This window comes from Struthio camelus, chromosome 1 (genome assembly GCF_040807025.1).
Source record: "Struthio camelus isolate bStrCam1 chromosome 1, bStrCam1.hap1, whole genome shotgun sequence".
Classification (NCBI taxonomy): domain Eukaryota; kingdom Metazoa; phylum Chordata; class Aves; order Struthioniformes; family Struthionidae; genus Struthio; species Struthio camelus.
This window is the reverse complement of record NC_090942.1, coordinates 136,307,977-136,328,758: the sequence shown is the minus strand read 5'-3', so window position 1 is coordinate 136,328,758 and position 20,782 is coordinate 136,307,977. Positions and strand designations below refer to the sequence as shown.

Genomic DNA, 20,782 nt, shown 5'->3' with positions numbered 1-20,782 from the left:
AATATTGTACAGTTGCTTGCTATCAGTGAGAGTGATGCAGTGATACACCAAAATAAAAATAAAATAGATTTAGAAAAGCCCTCCAAGTGTCCATGTTAATTATATTCACCTTCAGATAAATAGGAGTGTTTGTTCTACTGCTTATCTTAAGAGATCCTGTTGAAAGGCTGTTAATGAACATTGTGACAAGTCCATACTGGGACACAGAAGAATTACCAGTGTGTGACGATGGTGCCATAAAGGCCTTAGCAATATTCCTGAATAGTCTCTTCACAGATGTGTCTTATCAGCAATTTTTTTCAGAGTGTCATCTTATAATGCAGAATGCGGTTAGATTTTAGGTATATTAAAAAATGTCCTGTATCACCGGGCAGATCAGGTAGCACAGTTCTTCCATACGCTCTCCCGTAGACACAGAGTAGGTATCCCAACCACAGGGCATGTGAAAGAACTGGGTTTAGACATTTGCCACCTAGGCCCTTGCCCTAATTCAAATGACCCTGCTTTATTTCTTAGCCATCTTGCTTCAGGAAAAGGAAAGCTTCTTTTGCCATAGCCTAACCTCCTAAAAAGCAAACTTTCTGAGTTTTTAGAGGTAAAGTTATATGAACAGTACCCATAAGACACCAGGATCTCCTGAAGTTGCAAAATTGAGACAGCAGTGTCCTCCTCCTCCTCCTGTCTCTTTCCAAACAAATCCAAGACTGTTATTTTAAATGTTGAGACTGTTAGTACTATAAAACAGGCTAAAATGTGAATAACGTTCCCTTTTGCTGTCTGCTTAAGTCTCCCTTCCCTCAAACCCATGAGCCTTGACATGTGCTGCTTTGGGTCTCTGTCAGTTTATTTTATTTTATTTTTGTTGTAGAGAGAAATGTTCCTTATTTTAAACAGTACATTATGTAAAATTTTTTCTTGACTACTATATTTAGGATATAGTTTTATAAACTGTTTTCCTCTTCCTTTTTCTTCCTCCTCTCCTTTTGATGCACAGAATTCCTGGGAAATCTAAGAAGTTAAGGAGAGACTGAACTCCGTTTTAGTTCCATAGCATTGCTCACATTATACCTGTTTGGAAACTCATTTTCCCATTGCTGCCGTGGGTGGAGTAAATGGCATCAATGTTTCTATCGGGAATTTCTTTCCAACTTGTGCCTTCTGTCTTTGGGACAACATTTCTCTTCTGCCATCCCAAACTTGTTGTGACACACTCGAAAGTAAAAATGACAATGGTTTATTTTTCTCCATCCTTTTTCATCCTGTCTTTTGGAAAGAAATTTTTCTCTTTAACAAAGGATAAATAATCCTAACTAATTAAATGTTATTGAATTTGAACATCTTTATAGTCTGCGTAGTTAAACTCTTTCCCAAAGTGAGGATTTTTTTAACAACAAAATAGACCCCAACTTTCCATATCTGCGGATCGAAAAACAGCGGATTTCAAGATTCAATGAAAGTTTCATATTCTATTATAAACACATATAGTAGACAGTAAAACAGGGTATCTACTGAGACCAGACTGGCCGGCCTGAAACTGCCCTGTGTGCACAGACTGCACATACACATAGAAACTCAAAGTAAAAGATATATGCTACTTTATTCCACCTCTCTCTTTCTCTTTTCTTTGCTAACACGAGTCCACAAAGTTTCTAGAGTGTCCTAAGTTTTTGGAGGTATGTAATGTCAGTGTGGTTTCAAAGTCACATGATTTCCTAGCTGTGTATCTTACCCTTCACCAGCAATTTCACAATACTGGATCATCAGCTAGAATAATGAAAGGAGCCAGATTGTGTTGGGCCACCTCTTTTTCTATGATGTCATGCATAAGTTGCTGACAGAATATTTTTCTCCTTTTAGTGCACATTTGGTGGATTTGGGGCACATTGTTTGCTTCCTTTCCCCTTGTTTCTGTGACCTTTCTTAGCGCTTCCGAATGAGCTAATGTCTTTTAAACGCAGAGAAAGCCAAACCACATTGGTTAGGACGTATTTTGTTCTCTTGCTTTATTGTTTTTTTTTAAATTGATCTTCATTCTGTTCTGTTTTTAAGCAAATCCACAAAGAGAGAATATATAACTTTCTACCCTAAATACCTCTTTTGCATCAGGGATGGATATTTTTGACAGAGCAGAATATAACACCAAAACAGTGCCATGTCTCTGTCCTCACAAGCATACCTGCATGCAGATTAGAAAAGCTCTGTAGTGCTGCAACTGTACGCCAGATTTGCTATTTGCTCTTGTTTGCATGATAGTATTTCTAATATACTAATATGATATGGAAATAATGGCACATCACAGTTCTTTCAACGTGTTGTATCACTGCTTTATCATATTAGGCTAATACACTGCGAGAGTTGATAGCACCTCTCCATGTCAAATCGGATCCACTTCCCTTGGCACTGAACCGAGTGGACTCAAAGGTTGATAAACTTATCATTAGAGAATTGGCACGACGGAGACTCAACTTCAGCCTCTTGCAAGCAACCTAATGGCCTCCGTTCAGAAAGTCAATTCTTCTTGAATAACTTTGGTGTTTATAAAAGAGAACAGACGTGTTAAAGCACATAGACAACCACATGCCTGGATATGAGGCCTCCAGGAAGGCGTCAAAGGGCATGGCCAGTCTTTTGAAGAATGCACCCTTTCCACAATGGGACTAGGCACAAAGTCAGATCCAGTCTACATGGAGCACATTTGCAGAAAATACTGCCCCCCGCATGGGAGAACGGAAGGGGAAGAGGGTCTTGGCAGGGGAAGGGCTTTGATGTCACTCAGTTTTGTTCTGCAGACTTCGAGGAATTAAAGAGGGATTCGGCCATGGTAACTGTAAAATCCTGTTGTTTTTACTGAACTCCAGTGAATCCATTCAGGCCAACCAGACAGAGTTATGTCATTTAAGCATACTTCACGTTAGTGAAGGAAGTTACCGTACTGTATCGTACTAAACTAAGTGTATTCTATCAAGTGAAGGTGTGTACAGACTATTCAGAGACTTCTATTTATTTAATGATTTGTAATGAATTACCGGAGGGGTACACTGACACTGGTTTGGATGATGATGGAGAAGATACCTCACGCTGAGATTTATTAGACTCTGCAGATAAACTCTTCAGTTCCTCTTTATCTTCTAGGACTTAAACATGTGAGTGATACCGCCTGGCCAAATAGGCACAAAGTATTCTCTGTATAACACCCAGATTCCAGAGGGCTGTTTTGGGGCCAGTATTTGTCTGGATGTCACTCAAAGTAGATTCAGATATTGTATTTATTATTATGTTCTGAGTCCCCTATGGGTTGATGTTTGCCTCTATCTCTGTGGTTAGAATGTGGATTTTCCTTAATATATTTGGCTAAGGGTGTATTGTAATAATGTAATGCTAATTACTTGATATTTCATACTATCTTATGGGGAGATACTTTTAAAAATGTATTTTGAAATGTTTTCTTTCTGTTTGCTCAATGTATGGTATTGCATTATGTTAATACCAATAAAATTATATATATATATAGTTATATATATTTCCCTTTTATAAAGAAGTAAATTATGCTTTTTTGCCTCACAAACGAGAAATGTGCAGTGAATAAAATTGCATCATTCTGCCTTACAGCAGGTGACAAAGCTTATAATAGTTTTAATATTCTTTTTTTTTAAAAATAAAAAGTATAGTATGACATAAACTAGTTGGAAATTCATCAAAATGCATGTTGTGTTGCTGCTTAATGGGACTGTCACGAATCAGCTTAAATATTTAACAATGTTGTTTTGGCAGCTTTAATTTTTTCCAATCAAAAACATACACTGTATTGCTTTTATTGATTACAAAATTGTACTTTCATAAATTTTTGCCTGTTGGCCAAATAGACAAGCCCACTGAGTTTTTATGACTCTCTTGTCTCGAGGAATTGATTTTTAAATTTAATTTAGTGCTCTTTCTGATGCTTGGCAAAGGCAGAATTTATTTTTTATATAAGGTTGCCTCTGAGTACCTGCCTCTGCCAGGGCTGATAAATCACTGCTAAGTGCATAAAGATTCCGCAACCTGCAAGATAGATCATTAAAATCTTGTTGGAGTGGCCTGAAACCTGAGCCAGTCCTTTACATTCTGTCATTAAATTCCATAATTAGTTAGAAATGAAACGTTTTGGAAATGAATTAGAGAAGCAGAAGCAAAGATACAAATCTCAAATGTCCTTTGGCTGCCATTTTGGGTTACATGGATGGCTCATTTGCTGCTTGTAGCCAAGGGCCAGGATCTATCTGCGCTAATATGAAGTAGATCGTCTTCAGCTTCCTCTACTTTTGTTTTCCCCACCCTTTCTAACAGACTGTGTTGAGTATCATTGTTTTGCAGAGGCATTCAGAAGGGCTGTAATTAGCAGTCCCTGGCATTTAATTGCATACACATTTGTTAAATATTTTTCTGTATGCCTTAAAATAAAGTATAGAAAATGGCAGTTAATGTTTCTTTAATGAAGACATTTGATTTATTCATGAAGTCAGGCTTTTTGAAGGTGTTATTTTGGGCTTAATAAAGGAAATAAGCCAGCAAATTATCAGTTTTACCTTTGCGTAACCATTGACTGTAAAGGCTGGTGTTCACTTCCTTTCTTTTGTGTGCAAACACATTCTTCCTAATAGATGTGGAAAAAGCCTTTCTTCTGTGACGACTGTTGTTCCGGTTCTGAGAGAAATCTTTATGATAAGGCGCATATACGTTCCTGAGTTTATTGGGCGTTATCACACCTAATGACATGCATAATGCCTAGAGAAGCAGCATGGTATTGCATTTCTCTCGTCATGGTAATAGCTTTTGTTCTCCAAGGTACCGTGTAGGGCGGGAAATCAATATGGTACTTCCAGAAGACTGGTGGTATGATGGGCATTCAGCAGCTGGCAGAGGGTGCTTAATGTTTTGCAGTGTCGTGCCCTAAATGAATAACTTGTAAATCAGGGTGCAGATTAATTAGGCTGGGATCTAATCAGTGCAGCTATCATAACATCTGCAATTATAAATCCGATAATAAATCTGAATATCTGAATAAATATGACATCTTCTGGGATAACTTTTTCAGAAATATTTCAGGCCCCTTTCATAAATGCCTCAGGAATTGCTTCCCCAACAGACTACAGTGCGTTACAGAGGTAACTGAGCCAGCTATTAAATGAGTCTAGCCCCTGCCTACACTAATTTATCCTGCTTCTTTCATGTTGGAAGTAGAATTTAGGCTCCTAAGTGATGCAAGTGCCTTTGAAAATTTCACTCTTGGTGTTATATTTTCGTATAAATAAGCAAACTTAGAGTGTAGCCTGAAGTACAGCCCATCTTCCCAGTGGATGTCGCTCACCAGGAATGCATATTCCTTCTGTTCAGACTTACTTTCAGGTAGCGAGCCTCAAAACCTTGACAGGCATTGCTGTTGTGCAAGCGTGACTGTCACTTGATTTTTAACTGGTGAGTAATGTCACTATGTCCATATCATTTGTCACTTAACCTTTCGCAGCTTTGTATGCTGTAACAGCTTGTAGGTTTGTGCAAAAATATCCTCCTGAAGGAGTAATTGCTTCCATATATTGCTTGCTGGATGTATCCCTAGGGACATCATTGTCCTGTTTAAAAGTCACAGCAGCCCCAAATGTACAGCAGTGTATTCAGTTTGCTCCAGATCCTGGATTAGCTCATAAATATAAGAAGTTTTTCATTGCTTCTGAACGGAGGAGACTTAGGGGAAGTGTACCATCAAAAAGTAATTGCTTTGTTCATTTCACTTCAACATTGGTAGCTTGTGGTAAAATTAAACAGCACTTATATCAATGTGTGTCACAGAAAAATGTCAAGATATTCTATTTCACTGTGTTAAAATTCTCCCAAAGAGTCACTAAAATCTGCTCAGCAGATGAAGGTTGAACTGATGCGAGTAGAATTCTGTGTCCAAATACCAAAGGATACAATTATAATGCTGCTGCCAAAAAGTTCTGCCACTGATCAGAGTTTCCTGTTACTTTGCGATGCTTTTGAGTTATTTCATCCTCTTTCTTATGCCCTCTCTGAAATCACAGCCCACCAATATAACCTAGTGAAACAGCAGGGCTGGGAGCAAACGAGGAGCTTCTCCTGATGCGCATTCGAGATGTGTGAGAGCTGTCAAGAGGCAGTATGAACAGAGCAATTTAATTATTCCCTCTCTCTGTATTTTCCCTTCTCACTAACATATTAACCCATTTGCTGGCACCAGTACTTCATGGCTAAGTGGATGTTGAAAATGCCTGAATGTTACTGTCAGCACAGCAGTGCTAGTCTGCAGGGAGAAACCTTGAGGGTCTTTTTCTTTTAATGCTGATGGAGTTTAGTCCCGCCCCTTTTAATAAGCAACTCCATTTGCATGGAAAGGTGAAGAGAGGTGACTGACATGGGCGTGCGACTTCCGGTAAACTAGCTCAAGCGGCCCATGAAGACTGAAGGCTGAATGTGCTTTAGCCTACTAGTTCCCAGCCTGTAGTCTGCAGGCCAGTGGTGACCCAAGAGGCTGTGAAAAAGCGTACGTAGCTTTACATTCAGATATCACCAGAAAGGTGACCTGAGAGGAAAAAGAGATTAACCGGGGTCTGTTGATCCAAAAACAAAATGGCCAAGGCTATACATTTTTCAGAGAAAGGCTAGGGTCAGATCTTTTAAAAGTGATTACGGTACTTAACTGCTCCTGATTGAACTCTGATGTAGTGGGAACACCTGAAATACCTTCTAAAATCTGTCCTATGGGAGATGAGTTTTCTGCTTGCGCACACAGTTCACTTGATTTCAAGAAACCAATTTGTGCCCATGCATGTAAGAGGACAAGCAGACTCACAGCATCAGGTGGAAAACTCCAGCATATGACAGAGCTCTGCTGTGTTCATGATCTGAGTGAATAACATCTCTAGGGAATATCTTCTTTACTTACAAGTTTACATGATAGGAGAGAATAGAAACCATGTACAACTCTCCTGGTATCCAAGAAATACTTCCTCATTAGAGGTAAGAATGGCGTAAAATGCAGACTGGTTTTCTGATCCTCCAGACACTGAATGTATTTGCATGCACATGTATCCAAGCTTGTTTTTAAACACTGCTCCTCCCTTCCTAGACTCAAGACTGGGGAAAATCCTGCTCTTTCTGGTACGTGGATCTGTATTTTAAAGGGCCAAAAAGGACAGAGAATTACGCAAAACAGAAAAGGGCAGGCAAAGGGAAGGAACAGCAGGGAGAAGGATTACAAAGGCCAGATGCTGCCCAAGAAGCCCACAGCTTTTCTTAAGCTTTTCTTAAGCTTGCTTACGCTTTCCTCCACTCACAGAAAGGTCTCATTAGGTATGTATATGTATATATGTGTGTATATATATACATATATATATGCACACGCATCCTTGCATGCCCAGTCAGGCCTTTATTTTGCTGTAATATGAAGTGGGAGACGACACAGGTTTCTATTTCTGCTTTAACAAGAAAATCAGCTCTTTGTTATCCAGAGCAGATGATTAACAGTTGGCTTTCACATAGACCAGAATTGCATCTTATTGTACCTCCTGCCTGCTTGCACCATGCCATACTTAAACACTATGTTGCTTGTACCTTTTCTTAGTAATCAGTGATGTGACTTGTAGTGCTTTCCTAACATGAGTTGATTTTCCGTGTTACCATGGCTTCCCATATACGTGTGCAGGGATGACTTTCTGCAGCGTGCACAGCTGTGTAGATACAAACTTATAAAACTTTGTATTTCATTAGTTTCACCATTTCTTTCTTTTTGGTTTGTAGACTGGGGGAAAAGGAAACATCTAGCTTTGTCTGCCTGTAGTCCACCCATATAGTGCAAAAATGACTGCAATTCCTTTTTTTCTTCTGCATCATAAGTATTTGGATATGTCTCCCCCTTGTGCAGTTTAGAGTCTTGAGAGTAACTTGAGCAGCAGCAAAGATACATTTAAGCCTTGCACTGAGAAACCGAAAAGTACTTCTTTGGAGGATTTCTTCTCTTCCCTGCCTTCTAACACAGCCAAAGCTCACATCAACTCTCCTTCTATCCTCTTAGTTTTTCACCTTAAATACAGAGAGATCCCTTCTGTGTTTCCCCTACGTATTCTCCCAGGGTTTACAGCCTCAGTCCAGCTGTCTGCCCCCATCAACGCGTTACATCCCCTGCCCCTACTTGCATGTTCTCACGCTTTGGCTGGCAGATAGCTTGAGCAAGGGCTTGAGGACTTGCAGCAAGAGGCCTTCCCTTCGCTGGGGAACAGCAGATGTCTATTTACCACATCACCTAAAAGTGAAATTGTAGGAGGACCAGGCAGTTTTTAATAGACCTTGTAGATAGACACGGCACATCCAACATGCTGTGGCACAGGAAAATTACAAAACACTTTGTCTGCTCTATGATTTTGTCACTTTGTTAGTTAGCTTGTATCAGCTAATATGTGGTAGACGAGCTTCTCTTTTTCTAATGTGGATGCATCAGGGTCAAGAAGATGAAACAGAGGAGCAGAGATTTATGCATAAACATGAGACGTGTGTCAGGGCTTGTTTTTTATCTAGCTTGAGACCATTTCCCAGAGGCCAGGAATGCTCTCTGTTTTGGTAGAGCATTTACTGACAGCCGCAGAAAGTCCCTGGGAGGTTTCAGTGAGATGGCTCCCCAGTGCTAAAGGTAAAGCAGAAAGGTATAACTGTAAAATTGGAAGCAAATCTTGTGAGATATGTAGGGGGAAAATAACATATGGCAGCTGTTTAATAATGTAATTAGTGCTGTGTTCTAACAAAATTACCTCCTTAAGATCCTGAGAAGGCTGAGCTGAGCTGGTTTTTCTGCCAGAGAAAGTGAGCTCACCAAAAGGAATGAAAATGGAAGTTTAGATTTCAGTGGAGCATGAAGGGGTTTAGTTCAACTGCTTGTATGTTGTTCTCTCTCTGTCACAGAATTTGCAGCAGCCTGGCTTTCTCCGGATTTGCAGAAGGTGGTAATTTTGTTCAAATGCAGGGCTAATTGCAAGTCGAGCAGTGGGTATGCATGACAGGAGTCGCACAGCGGAGGAAAGTGCATCACTAAGCTGTAAAGGTAGCAAACGGGATGGTGGAAAAACAGAGCGGGCAGAGTGGGCAGCAGTGTCCATCATACAGGATGAGAAGTCTAAAGATGATGGGAGGTGCCTGGGTGGCATTAGGAGGAATAAGCAAAGTATGAAGGGGCATCATAAAGGAGAGCTTCAACCCTTGAAAAGTCTGACTGACCTGGTTGGCCTAGCGGATGATAAAACCAATGATTAATTGTATTGTGCTGTCCTTGCATGGACAGTTATCTGCACTCATGGCCCCAAGTGCAATCGCTAGTTCTTCTGGTACCTCACCAAAGGGGAAAAGCATGCAAGCTTTCAGTGGTGTGAGCTTTTACAGGGAAAGTGAGTCACATAAGTGCAGGAAACTCCACTGATATTTAGAGCAGATTTGTGAGAAATGTGTGCCTAGAGATTCTCTGTGTCCAAGGAACGATGTGTTAGCCAGCTGGGTTGCAAGGGTGACCTTCTACATGTCCCTAATTCAGTGTCATCTTCCTGATGTTAATGATCAGGAAGTTAATGACCTACTCTCGGACTGTGTAAATATGAATGATGTTAACTGTTTCTCTCCGATCACTTTTTACTCAAATACCTTATGGTCTTATTTACTGCTCTTAAGATACTGGTTTATAGGAGGAAAATAATGGGAAGATGAACGGCCCAATGGAGCCAGGAGGTGGTTACGCTTACTACATCACGGATCTCAGGTCACTGTCATTTCAACAATAAGCAGGAGTGTAATGTAAAAAAATCCCACCAATTTTTCCTGATTGCTAACAACCCTAACCATTTTCTGACCATAATTTCACCCACTCAGCCATAATCTCCAGCTTCCTCTCCTGAGAAAATATAAAAATAGATGCAGCTATTTGTGGCATTTTAAGAAGTAGGAGTAGAGTACAAAAAGTTCAGAAACTATTCCAAACGGAAGGCAGAATAATAAAAAATAATAACACAACCTTTACTAGTCTGAAGCATTATTCAGCTGCTGAATTTAATTCAGTTAAAAGCAAATGGTTTTGTGTTCACTTGAAGATACAGCAGAAACTTCATTATTACAAAATTTGGTACCTAGGTATTCTGGGATTTGGAAGATATATTCAGAATTTAGATCCTGCGTGCTGCAGAGTTTATGCAGCTTTATTTCTGCCCCAAAGTGACAGAGTTGTTCTAGCATGGGTGAGGCTGGGGACAAAATTATTGCTTTGGAGAAGAGACTTTCCTTTTTAGTAGTATATGGAAGCAGCTATCTACCGATGTAGTCAGAGAAACAAAGCAACTGGAGAGACGCAACCCATTACTCAGCAGCCCAGTGTGGGTGAATAACAACTTGCTGTATAGACTGCTGCAAGGTCAGCCTACAAATCCCATTAGGCCTTGTTCTCTACTTAGATGAGGCATTACCTGAGGCCTTATTCTTTCTTAAGAAGACAGCCCTGTTGGCATAACATATCACTTGCATACAAATCCACCAATATTAAAAAAAGGAAAAAAGAAAATATTTTTAAGCTGAGGTGTGTATCTAATCAAGTATCTATCTCAGATCCTTTATGGCACCAAGGGTTTCACCAGCACCTACAGGAAATCAATCAAACCCTTCAGTGGAAGGGTGAAGGAGGCGAGTTTTGTTTATAATCTCATTCCCGCCTACTGAGAACTTACTCGAGTCATTGAGAGCAGTGCATCACATCCAGTGGAAAATGTTAAGGGCTTAGGATGTGTTAGCATGACTCCTCCTGCCTTCCCCCCAGCCGTGGGTGGAACGAGGTGGTATCTTGCCCTATTTGAGCTTCTCTAACGTCATCAACAGTGAGACATTATAGGGAAAGAGACCTGCTGTTTTTCCTCGCTGCTCTTTCCTTCATATCAAATCCATTCTCTCTTCTAAACGCCACTCATTTGTACAGTAGCTGAGTGATGTTAGAGCCTGGGGGAGGCCAGGCGCAGACAGGCAAAGGTGGTGTACTGATGGGCTTCAAAAACCTGTCAGCCTGGTGCTATAAGAGGGCACCTAGACTTCTGCCCAACCCTGCCTAATAATGCCCCTGCAGACTATGCCTTTTTCCATGGAGTCTCAGCTATTCCTATTTGGAGCTAGAGTAGAAATTATCTGTTTGCATCCCCCCCCCCCCCCCCCGCCAACACACTCAGCAGCAGGCTGTGTAGCTGAGGAAGCGAGCCGGGGGAAGTCTGGCGGCGCTTCGGGGCCCGGTGGCCAGAGTGACAGCGGGGGGGCAGAGACCAACACGAGCCCCTCACCCTGTCGTCTACCTGCGCAGGCCAACCTGAGTTCCAGCCTCGTGAAAGGCACCTCCTATTCAGGATTGATCCTGGGGGTTAAACCCAAACTGTTTCGAGGGCTACCTTTGTCCTTCACTGCGGTTGGGACCTTTCATTTTTCAGGAGCCTGGGTGTTTTCAATGGCAAGCCTGAAAGTGGTGGCTGATCCAGGCTCTAGATTAGCCTGGCAAAATAAATTAAAATGGCACGGAGTCAAAGCAGTGGCTCACTTCTTCAGTAGAGTTTCCATGTACTTATTAATCCCCTGAGGATACAATGTGGTTATGCTGCTGGGGGAAAGAGAGCAGAGGAAAGATCTTTTTTCTCTTGCATGATACAGGATAAGAGAAAGAGAGAAGCAGATGTAAAATAATTCCCCCTTCAGATCATGGAGGTTTTTTTCCCTTTGCTTTTTCACAAATCACTCCCATTCCCCAGCTCTCAGACTGGTCGACTTAGATGTTCAGTGATAAGAACGGATACAGCTATCCGAAACATCCTGTCTCATTGCTGCATGGAATTTTTAAGAAAGCGTAAAAATCAAGACTGCAGGGGTTTTTAAGCAATCTTTAGGTATTCAGCTACTGCATATTTTCCCCTTTAACACATTAGACCTTTTTAATAAGAAACACAAGAATGAAGCGCATCTCACTTTTATTTTTCTTCAAATTTTGCCCACACATACGGTGATGGATACAGGTCTCCAAGCAGAATAATATATGATGGGAGGATTTAGTGAGCGGATATGTACCAACTGAAGGAACGTAACAGCTCTGTACAGACCCGCAACACCTCGATCAATAAAAAAACCTCTAGTCCTTCCTCATGGTCTGTATCACTTTAAAAAAAAATGAATGCTTTGAAAACCACAAGTGATAGTGTTATTGGCTATTGAACAACACAGTAGCCCCCACAAAACGTACAATGGAGATAGAACAAGATTAATTGCTGACTGCAAAATTCTCTGACTGTATAAATATCTATACACATGTAAATACTTCTTGTGCTAGGAGGTGGAGATTTTGGTCTCTGGCATTCTTGTTTGGACCTGAGGTGAGTAGTTATTGTATTGTGTGGGGCTGGCTTGAGCCAGAGGACGCCTCAGGTAGTTCATGGTGAGCATATCTTCTCAGCATAGAAATGGCACTTTTAAACGCTAGCTGTCCCGCCATGCTACTCTGTTGGTAGCATGGATAGAAAACCCACTAAGCATGGGGAGAAACTGAGGCTTCCCTACCTGTGGGCACTTCAGCATGTGCTGAGCTTTCAGTCAGTGAGTATGGCCATTTCTTGACGTGGGATCACTCACCGGATAAAAGTTGTGCTTGAAACCAAAGAGCTGTAGCCTTTCTACAGGGGGTTTAATGAAAGCGTCCTGAGGACATGAGCATGTTGGCCCAGGAAAACATACACAATTAGGAAAACCAAAACTGGGTGGGAGGGTCTCATCCCTTGGGCTCTGGAGAGGGGTGAGCTCACCAGGTGGTAGCTGCTGTTGCGTGTGCAGGTGTTGGTGAGCGAGGGGCAGCGGGACAGAGGTGCTGCCTGCCCGGCTCACTCCTGCACGGCTGCCCCTGCTTCTGCCAGTTGCCACATGTCTGATGGCGGCTTCACTAAAACTTTGCAAGTTTCCACTGAGTCATCAGAAGTTTCTCATGGGGAAAATGATGTGTTAGAAGGTGACGTTTTGATGCTTTCTAACCAACCTTTGGTTGAATTTGTTCTTAGAGGCGCAAAAATCTGTCGTTTTTTTCTTCCTTTAAAATGCTCCCAGTGCTAATCAGAATGAACACCGAAAAATCCATAATGCAAACAGCTGTGGTCTGGTTTGCTGCACTGCTGGCTAGTCACTCATGGATGCGTTCCTATGCCCAGTATCTGCATATTAGTACAGTAAAAAAAATACCACAAGTGATAGCATTATTGACTGTTGAACTACACTCATGAATATCAGAAATAAGAGACAAAAAGAAGTGGGCTTTAAACTAGTAGGAAGGAAAACTACATGTCATTCCAAGACCATCAGTCGGAAGCATATCCTTGAATGTCAGTACATAGCAGTACTCTCTGACAGAAATTAGATTCCTCATCACCTTCTTCAACAGGATGCTTCTAATCCTTCCTTTTCTTGTGTAATAACTAAGTTACCAATATATTTAATTGCAATTAAAGATGTGATTTCTGACAGTACGTTTCCATAAAGTTACTACACCTTGCACTATTTTGTTTATTCTTTTTTCTGTACTGGTTGAGACTTTATAATTCATGGAAGTTTTTCCTCCTTTTCTCTTGAAGGAGTAGAAAAGGAGTTAGCCAAACTCACAGCACTTTTTTCCTGGATCTTAGCAGATGTGAAATGTTCACCTTCTGGTTTAGTTAAACCTGTTAAACCTTTTGCAAATAGTTTTGGTAGATATTTGTGTAACCATCTTAATGATACACTGTTCCTTTCTCTGTCTTTTTCCTCTTCTTTTTTTCCCCTTTTGTTTTTCTCATTGCAGCTGAAACTATACATGAAAAAACAGCAGACTCCTTGCAAGACTTGTACAGAGCCTTGGAGGAGGCCAGCCTGTCTCCTTTAGGAGAACGACGGATTTCCACTAAGCTGGAGTATAAGAAATCTTTTACAAAGAGATGTAGCGATCCAGTAGTCAATGAAAAACTGCACCAGCTGCGAATTCTGAAAAGCACTTTAAAGGTGAGATAAAAGAGGGAGAAAAAAATCTTGCCCCAGGCTTGGATCTTACTGTATTGTATTCAGAGATTAATTGTACGCAGCTGGAGTCGAGGCTGAACCTAGTGTGTGAAACAAACAACAAAGACATGGGTAAGTGCTGTTCTCAAAGCGCAGAAAAAAGTACCTTGGGAGAGCAGTGGAAGTGAGGAGATCAGTTTTTATTTGTGAGGAGATAAAATCTCAGAAAGCTACTCCTCCTCTAGCTAGTTTAACATAATTTGACACCAAATTATCGGAGGAACCTTAATCCCTTTTTTGTCCTGAACATTTTCATTTACCAGAATACGTTTAGTCTGTAATTGCCAGAGTTGAAGCTTAAGCAAAGTGTGCCTTTTGGGAAAGGAGCAGTACTTTTGAAAACATTTGATTGTTTTCTGATTGCTGAGCTTGTCTAGGAATGAACTGTATCCTTGCATTTTGCATAAACTGATAGGATCATTGTATTTAATCAGTAAGATTGACTAAATAAATAGATAGTGGTAATGATAGATTTGAAGATTTTTATCATTGTTGTGAATGTGCCACAGCTCATTTAACCTCCCTTATCTGCTTCTTTGTTTGTTACAGCAGTATCAAATCTGTACTGTTAGAGATTTCAGCAAACAATATGTTGGGTTTCCCCAGGGACCCTGTTAACGATATTAAATTACCACATTTTAAGTCACCAGATAATTGTGCAGTGGATTTTGTAACAGCTTTCATGATAAAGGGCTTTATCAACATTAATTAATTTAGTTTTCCATCACCTAGAGTAACATTTAAGCAATATTATTTTCATGCTGTGGGACCCCATCCTGAAAAAAAGTGCTACACGTGCTTAACTTTCTGAATTGTATCATCTCATTGAAGGCAATAGAGACGTATAGTATCCAGGTATGTGAGTCTTTACAGGTTTGGAGGCTGGCAGAAAAAAATCAAGACAGAGTAGTTGAGCAGGTTTTCAGCAAGTCTCCAACAAGAAGTGGCAGCATGAGAAACTGAAGCAGAATCACAGTCAGGTCAGACAAGTAGGGGTGGCAGGAATTTCACGCAGTATCTGTGCTTTTGCACCATGCCAGGATCACTCACACCAAAACTGTGTGAAAGACGATGGCCTGAAATAAAGAAAACCCTGCCTTGAAATTTCCAGGAATGATGCAATGACTATCAGTAGCCTCTTGCCATGCTTAGTTGTCTTTCTTGTTAGCACTTATTGATACCTGACCTAAATTAAGCCAATGGCTTCCCACAAATGACTGATTTCCTCTGGGGAAAATCAACAACTCACCCCTTTGACGCAGAGCAGGGCTGTTTTAGTGCTTCCTTGGGTCGTTTTTCTTTTAGACCAAGCAAACACAATTCATTCCTTCTCTCTCCGCAAGACATTTTCTAAACTGCTCATTGTTCTTGTCTGGACTTTGATCAGTATAAATCGTTCTTCACGTACATGACAAAAAATTGGACATACGATGTCAGCAAGTACCAAAGAAAGTTAGATAGCTGCTCTTCCTTGCATACGTACAGCATCAGTCTACAATGGCAAATGCCAGTTTTGTAGTGGCCTCACAGTAACTTTGGTTTCTCCTTCCAAAATGTAGTCATTTGCACTGGCCTGTTGGATTTGATGTTCTGACCTCTTCTTCAATGTATCAAAATTGTTAGTAATCTGATCCAGCCCTCCAAATTGCTTTTAGCTGGTATCATCCATGAAGTCTCAGTACCATCTTCTAAGTCCTTAATGAAAGGATGTCTCTGTTTTCTATCCTGAGATATAATCATAAAATCATCTTTCCTGCCAGCTAGAATGAGCTACCTGACTAGTAGTGAGGAGATAAGGTAGTAGTCAGGTCTCTGAGAAGCAGGTTATGGTAGTTTAAACAGAGATCAGGAGTTCCCATAGTTTCACCTCCACTGGTCGTTCTCCTCTTGTACCTCAGTTTCTGAAAATAAGAATTACAGCATGTAGCATTAATTAGCTACTGTTTGCAAAGCATGAAAAATGCCATTCAACATACTGCTTTTTGGTGAGTTGTCTGACCCTTCAGAACTTCTCCCATGCTGCAGGCTGACACAGCATGTTTCTCTTTAGCATGCTCCCAGAAGGATTCAACATACTCATCATATGAACATGGAAGTTATGAGTTAGCAGTGAGGACTGTGAAACCGCTCTGGCACAGAGGATAGAGGGGAGGTTGTTGATGCCCATATCATTCCTATGTCGACAAGTAAAGCTGGAAATCTGAGTGTTAAATGTGTTTCCAAAGCTTAAGCCTGTTGCATCTAGTTTCCACTGTGTACAACAGCCATGCGCAGCTGTGTGTATATCTGAGGCTTACTGTGGTCTGTACTGGCTGGCTGTCATCTCTCGAGAAACTAATCACCGGCCACTGATTATGTGACACTCACCCACCTGTCTCTAGGACAGGTAAGGAGGTATCAGTAGCTTTTTCAGATTGTACCTGTTTCTGCTTTTGTTTGCCACCACAGTGGCAGCAAGCCAGCCCATTGTGCGTACAGGATCCTTAAAGATGAGTTATCAAGTTAAGAGGTCCTTGCAGAGCCCTTTACGGTGTAGCTCTCAGATGTCCCCACGACAAGCTTGGTAAAAAAGGTTTGGCTCTGCTGGCAGGCGAGAGGCCATCTGCCTGCATCCCACACACAAACACAGCATTTCTTATGATGATCAAGAAGAGTAAGCAGATGGCACTGCCTAGCGTGAAACAGATCGTGAGAAAGGAAACCAGCTAATAGCAAACAGGGCAGGCTTTGCTTTTCGCATGAGCTAAGCAGGGGGCGAGGAGCAGGGAGCAGAGCTGTTTTTGAAGATGCTGGGCAAGGTGAGGAAAGCCCTCGCAGCGAGGGGGCGCATGACGCCTGGTAGGTAGGTAGGACTGCTGTCTGTAAGCGCTGGGCAGAGCGGTGAGATGCTTCCCTGCTTTCAACGCCTGTGCGGCTCACATTTGCTGCTCCTTTCCTCTTGTTCCGCCTACGCGATTTTGTCAGTGACTCATCACTCTCCGTGACTGTTTGCTTGTTTGTTTTCTCCCACAGGCCAGAGAGGGAGAGGTAGCCGTTATAGATAAAGTTCTGGATAATCCCGGTTTGACATCTAGAGACTTTCAAGAATGGAAGCAAACGTACCTTGATCTCTTCCTGGACAGCTGTCAAAACAGTACCCCGAGGGACTCTGTTAATGGCTCTTCCGAGGTTGATGCACTTCTAGCCTCTTTAGCACACACTCACTCTTACATTGAAACGCATGTATAAAGGTCTCTCTTTTTGCCCATTTACTACACTCTAGCCCTTTACTTAAATGCATACAGTAGTTTTTATATCAATATGTGGGAGCTCTAGTAAATTATATTTTAATGCTACTCAGCTGTGTGAAGTAAACTTTCAATGGTTAATGACACCATGTCTTTAATGAGGATTTGTATATTTTATATGCTACCAATGCTCCGCTTGTGTTTACCTTCTGAGAAATAAATGAACATGGTCTTTAACTATTAAAGAAAAGTATTTAGAAGCGTTTTTGGAAGACTGCAGCCTTCACACAGAAAGTTCTACAAGGTGAATGTTTCAGTACTGAAGGTCACTTTTACAATGATATTTTATATAATAGAACTGCAGTGTTGCATTGCATTTTTGGAGTGCAGGTACTATTTTGGTGGTGGGAAAAAACTTTTTTTATACTTAATGAGAAACTCTAGGAGTTTTCTTAAATGACAGGGAGAAAGTGTAATGCAGTAGTTGTGTTTCAGTTTTGTCAAACAGATAAAAGGATAAAAATCAGCAGATAAAAATGACTAGTGTGAATTCAAGTATTAAAAGGTTAGGTCTTATTTCCTTGTGTTTTTTTAAACCCAATTATTAACGTTTGCCATCAGTGCAAAGGGATACTGGTTTATGTTCTAATTAAGATGAAATTATGTGTTATTTGTCTCTTAATTATGTTTGGTTGATTTTTTTTAAAATTAGCTATGGTCCTGTCATTGATGCTGCTTTTCTACTGAAGGTGTTGGTATAATATGTAGATTTTGGAAAAGAGAAAACGTCGACTTCGAACATCGTTGATAAAGGTATTTCTCCTGCCCAGAAAAGCAGCAGCGCAAAAGGTTCCCAATGAAATGTTCTGAATCTGAGAGGCTTTGAAAATTCCCACAATACAAAAGGAATGAATAGGATTTTTCAAATAGTCTTTTATTTGTTTTGTGAGCTGTGAAATTTGACCAGGGAAAATGTGTGATGGGAACAGAGCTGAGCACAGAACCTGAAAAATAACTGAGAACTAAAAAAGCCTCTGTTTTGCTTTTGAAAGGAAAGGGAAGTCTGGATTCTGCTGAGTTCACAAGCCAATTACATCGTTTTAAGCTTCCATGAGATTTCAGATGTGCTGGAGACAACCTGTTGAATATGAGTAGAAATACCTCCTTAGAGTTAGGCACATGCTTGGAATAGGAAAATGGGAGGTAAATCTTAAATCATGTATTTACTCTTTATGGGCTTGTTTTTGAAAAGTGATCAGAGCATGACAAAATATTTGTGCTGCTTTTCAATGTTTTACTGAATAAGTTAGGACTCATGATATGATGTAGTAATGCTCATGTGAAAGGGAAAAACCTCCTTTATACTTCTTATAGTGAGCTGTACTCTTATCCAACTTCAGACTATTGCCTGTACAGCTCAGTGAATGTACTTTAAACTTCATGAGCTCTGATATTTCCTGGCAGTTATCTCCATGACGGGATGAATGAAAGAATGGAGAGATTTCTTTTTTCTTTCCTCTCTTTCTTTCTCTTTTTTCCATTCCTTTCTTTCTTCCTGGTTGTAATGTTGCATTTGGATTGCAAATGTTTTGCAGATTTTGCACAATTGTACAGAAGAGTGGCCTTTCTGTAGCCCATTTTAAGTAATCCTATATTCAAGTCGATATGAATGACAAATCATGTATTAACATTTGTATAGAATTCTTGATGCAGTGTAATATTTGTACCATTTAGAAGACTATTGTTTGTATAAACTGGACATTTATTTACTGCATGGGTTCTGACTTGTATATTAAATTTGTGAGGTTTTTGTAAATTTCTCTTAAAAAATGCTTGACTTGAGATGGGTTGTGCTATTGTTCCAAGCATTTAGATTCTCTAGCTATTGTTTACTGGACCAAAAGTAAATATATTCATATAAAAACTCTTTATATATCTGATGGATGTATATGCACACTGTGTAGTTGATTCCTTGCCAAAACCAAGGCAGATCAGAAGACTTAGATCTGTTGCTATGCAACAGCTATTCTGTCTGCACTTTACATTAGTAAAGTCAGCTTGATTGCTTTAAAGGTGAAAATTAAACATTACAGTTTTTTAAGCTAGTCTAGTGACAAAGAACATGTGTCCTATCCATTGTGCTGCCTTAAGACTATTAAATGTTCTTCTATATATATTTTTATTGTATTAAGCCTCAACCTAGAAAAGGGAACGTTGTAAAATGAAGTACAATAAATTTAGCTTTTAAATCAGTGTTTTTTATTGGAGATTCAATATACTCCATACAAGGGTGATTCTCTGGCATCTGGCCGTGTTGCCTGCATTTCACAGATGAGTATGCCTTAAAGTACGCTCACAGTCTGTGCCTTCGGACTCTGCCAACATGGCCAAAAAGAAGTAAGACTATTGCTGTTTTGGATGTAGGCAGACATTGAATACAGACTTCTGAAAACCTCCAGTTACCTTCCTCCTCTTTGTACTCTTGGATGAAAGTAAACCATTTTTGACTACCTGGTTCTCTCATGTACTAGTTCAACAACTTCACCATTTTGACCAGGTATAGTAAAGCAGTGTAAAGTACCCAGCTAAGTATCAGGGCATTAGCTACTGCAACTCCTGTAACATGGTTTGTGGAGCCTTAAAATAAGTATACCCATTCAATCCTGGCCATCTAAACACAAGGTTTGTATACAAAATAAATGTACTGTGTCAGTACTGTGTATGTTTAAAATAGCATAAAATAAGCATCTGAAGGGCATACTACCACAAAGGCTGCTCAGAGAGAAGTGGCTTTCTTCCTTCAGTTCTTCTATGGAACGATCACTGTTTTAACATGTGGCCATAACTGAGGCTACATTTCAAAAAACCCATGCTTTCTGTCCAGTAATTTCATGCTGGTTGGCTAAGGCATTCTTGCCTAGCATGTAGCATATCAAATAATACCTTTTTCTTGGCACTACTTATTATTAGTTCTCATAGGCATCAATTTTCTAGCCTTTATACAGCTCGCTTTCATTTTGCTTAGCTATAGCATAAAATTCAATAGCACTTACCACCTGGGAAAATTACCTCTGATTAGGAAAACAGAAAAGATGGATTATATTTTTTAACCTTTGAAAAATCTGACTTGCAACAGCTATTAATTGCTATCTAGGTATTATTCCAAAAAAGTCAAGCATTGCGATTCTAGCTCATCTCCTCCAAATGTACTACTTGCTACATCCGTCCTCCTTGAGATCAGCTTTCAGCTGTATAAATCACAGCACCTTTTCCCATGCTAGAGCCAGATTTTCTTGCCTATTTCCACCGAGCATATTGCTTGTCAAAGCAAAATCTCAACTCTGTCATGTTTCGTTCCACTGCAATTTCCCTTTTCTTCCCAGGACAGTCCTGCTGGCTCACGTCCTGGGATGATTATTCCGCAAAGCGTTGGC

General features: G+C 40.4%; 1 protein-coding gene across 7 annotated transcripts in view; it reads left to right on the top strand.

The window, feature by feature from the left end:
* CNKSR2 (connector enhancer of kinase suppressor of Ras 2) overlaps positions 1 to 19,595 on the top strand; it is a 225,655-nt gene extending 206,060 nt beyond the window's left edge. For 3 of the 7 annotated variants that reach the window (XM_068918107.1, XM_068918098.1, XM_068918117.1), the window contains 2 exons: positions 13,868 to 14,064; positions 17,134 to 19,595. In XM_068918107.1, coding sequence (XP_068774208.1) covers positions 13,868 to 14,064; positions 17,134 to 17,349 — 413 coding nt within the window. In that variant the 3' untranslated portion in view covers positions 17,350 to 19,595. Of the gene's footprint in view, positions 1 to 994; positions 4,462 to 13,867; positions 14,065 to 17,133 lie in introns of those variants that run through there. The other 4 variants (XM_068918152.1, XM_068918145.1, XM_068918128.1 and 1 more) reach the window with 2 other exon arrangements.
* The last annotated feature ends 1,187 nt before the right edge of the window (positions 19,596 to 20,782 follow it).